General features: G+C 39.5%; 1 protein-coding gene across 1 annotated transcript in view; it reads left to right on the forward strand.

Annotated features, from left to right (window-relative positions):
- Positions 1–3,066, forward strand: part of SNTG2 (syntrophin gamma 2) — a 214,003-nt gene that overhangs the window by 131,580 nt on the left and 79,357 nt on the right. Inside the window, exon 11 of the mRNA XM_015816873.1 lies at positions 1,742–1,907. Coding sequence (XP_015672359.1) covers positions 1,742–1,907 — 166 coding nt within the window. The remainder of the gene's footprint in view (positions 1–1,741; positions 1,908–3,066) is intronic.

Genomic DNA, 3,066 nt, shown 5'->3' on the forward strand with positions numbered 1-3,066 from the left:
ACCAAGATTTTGTTCATCTAAGGATATTATTTTTCTCTGCATCCTATTAAAGACGTTATTTCCCAGACCCAGTGAGTCATAATTGTGCGCTATTATAATCTATCACAGTTTTGTTTGAAACTTCAAAGATCTTATCTGACATACCTAATTTTTTCATGTTCTGTAATGAAAGACTGCAACTCAATCCTGTAATTTTAATATTGGTATGATTGATTATTAAGGTAGTGTTTTTCATACGGTGCATTTATGAAACTGGACCAAAGCTAGCCTTTTAGTTTTTTCTCTTTAGGCCTTTGAATATCCCTAGCCAAAATTATTTCTTGTTTTTATTGCATACCTTGTTGATTCTTCAACAAGAAGAATTAACTAATAAGAGAGAACTAATAAGAGAGAACTTCTTAGATGGCTGTTTTTTAAAAAAATATCCTTGCAATCCTTCATAGCTTCAAGGGAAAAAAAGAGCAGAGCACAGCTTTTCAAATTGCTCTCAGTTATAAAAGAAATATATTCATTACCATGTCATGAGAGAGAACACTTAAAAAAACAGGAATCATCCATTGAAAAGGGTTATTCTTTTCTGCAAGTTTTCCAAAATATGCACATTCAGTTGTCATGCAGGAAATGAAGCAGGTCTTAGTAGTGGAATTCTAATGCTGCATCATGTTCCTTAGTCTACCTACCCAGAGAGAGAGAGAGAGAGAGAGAGAGAGGGGGAGGGAGGGAGGGAGGGAGGGAGGGAGAGAGAGGGAGGAAGGGTGGGAGGGAGAGAAGGGGAGAGTATATACCAGTGGTTCTCAAACTTTTTAATGCCGCGACCCCAACCGGTCGTAAGTCGAGGACTAAACCGGTCATAAGTCGAGGACTAAACCGGTCGTAAGTCGAGGACTACCCAACTGGTCGTAAGTTGAGGACTTTCCCTGCCCAGGAGCGCCGCGCATGCGTGGTTCCGCCCTCTGCGCCGGCCGAGGCGTAGCTGGCAAGCGGCAGAGATGGAGCAGGCCGACCACCAGCTGGCCCAGCCCAAGGGAGGTAAGGCACCTGCCGGAAAAGGGGAAAAAAATGCCGGACATAAAAAATGGCGGACAGCCTTGCTTGGCGACCCCCGTGAAATGGTCGATCAACCCCAAATGGGGTCCCAACCCACAGGTTTAGAACCACTGGTATATACAGAATAAAGTCATGCCAATGTCAAGTAATAGTAATATTTAACTACTGTTGATTACCTGGATATATCTGTGTTATTTTGTTGGCAAAAACATGGGCACAGTTTGCCATTGTTCTCTTCTTTTTTTAACTCCCCAATCTAGACTACAGCCCTGGGATTTCCAGGTCTCCAACCAGCCACTAACCAAACTGGAATCTACTTAACTTTTTCACGATCAGCTATATCAAGATATGCTATGCACATTTTCTTTCCATTCTTTCAAATGTAGAAAAAGCAAGTTGAAATTTTGCAATCATTGTCATGCTAATGAAGAAAATAAGATGTTGAGAAGAAAATGCTGTCAATAAACCAACTTTCCAGTTGGGTGTGAGGTTTATGTATTTAACAAAAATAATAATAACTGCACTATTGTACATTGAATAGAGAGAAATGACCCACCAATATTTCATGGTCAAAGAAATTGTTAGTTCTTCTATGCAATCTAAATTTTCCAAACAGTGTTATTACTTGTGTTATATTCACCCTAGAAAAATAGCATATCCACATAAAAAATATTTGTGCTTTTTACATAATGAGGTCTGTATTTACTGTTATTTTCTATTTATTCTGGTCAGGCACCATCATCACCTTCTTCACCCACAGCTAATGAACCAAAATATGAGAAGCGTTGGCTGGATACCTTATCAGTTCCTTTATCAATGGCTCGAATTTCGAGGTACAAAGCTGGAACAAATAAATTAAGGTTTGTAATATGAAAGTTAAAAGGTTAAACTACCTAACCTGCATCTGTTATTTATTTGGAGATAGTGGATCTTTGTAAATATTTTAACAAGGTTTAGGCTTTCTCAGAAGATGTGCAATGAGCACCAATAGTATCTATTAAGCATATCAAGAAATAATTGGGCTTTATTCATTATATGAAAAAAATGGCTAGTTTCTTTAGGCATCATACGTGGAAAAGATCAAGGAAATAAATTGCTTCTATACAAACTATGGGCATTTTTGTTCGTTTAATGTAGTGATCTATTGAGATATAAAACGTTATAAGGATTTCTGTTATAAAGATTTCACCAATGCAACTGAAATATTTTGGAAGAACAAATGACTATCTTGGAAGATGGGATGAAAACTGATAGAAATTGGTTAGCATAAATTAGAACTTTCTCAGCTTGAAGTTTCACTTCTACGTACACTCATTGGAAATGCATCCCATTAATTGTAGAAATGCAAGCAGGTCACAAGGGCATGAATGACAGTGAACAAGGCCTCTCAGTTCAGGAATGACTGCTACACTGGCATACAACCTGCAAATCATGACTGCCACCTGCTCTTCCAGTAGGAACTGTGAGTCCAAGAGGACCCCCGGATTGTGCATTTTAGCATCCTCATGTAGATTTTAAATAGGAAGGGAGAGAAGATCAAACCTCAGCTCTCGTCAAAAGTCTTCCACACTTTGCTACAGTATACTATGGTTCTTTACCAGTTTTGTTCTGCCCCACCCCAGGAAGTCTTCCCTTTATTTCCTGGTTCAAATCTTTGACGTCAGAATCAGGAACAATGGAATCTTCCTCTGGTTTTCCAGCAGGCTTGGCTTAGCATCTGAGACCCCAGATTCCTGAAGGAAAATAATCTTCTCTCTCTCTCTCTCTCTCTCTCTCTCTCTCTCTCTCTCTCTCTCTCTCTCTCTCTCTCTCTCTCTCTCTCTCTGTGTGTGTGTGTGTGTGTGTGTGTCTGTCTGTCTGTCTCTGTTTCTCTCTCTGTCTCTCTCTCTCTGTGTCTCTGTCTCTATCCCTCTCTCTCCCTCCCCCTCTCCCCCCTCTCTCTTTCTTTCATGCACATTTATTAATGTGCATCAAGTTGGTATCAGTTTTTTGTAACCACATAGGAAGATTTTGTTTGAT

Source organism: Protobothrops mucrosquamatus, unplaced genomic scaffold, assembly GCF_001527695.2.
Source record: "Protobothrops mucrosquamatus isolate PMUCROS unplaced genomic scaffold, P.Mucros_1.0 scaffold515, whole genome shotgun sequence".
Lineage (NCBI taxonomy): Eukaryota > Metazoa > Chordata > Lepidosauria > Squamata > Viperidae > Protobothrops > Protobothrops mucrosquamatus.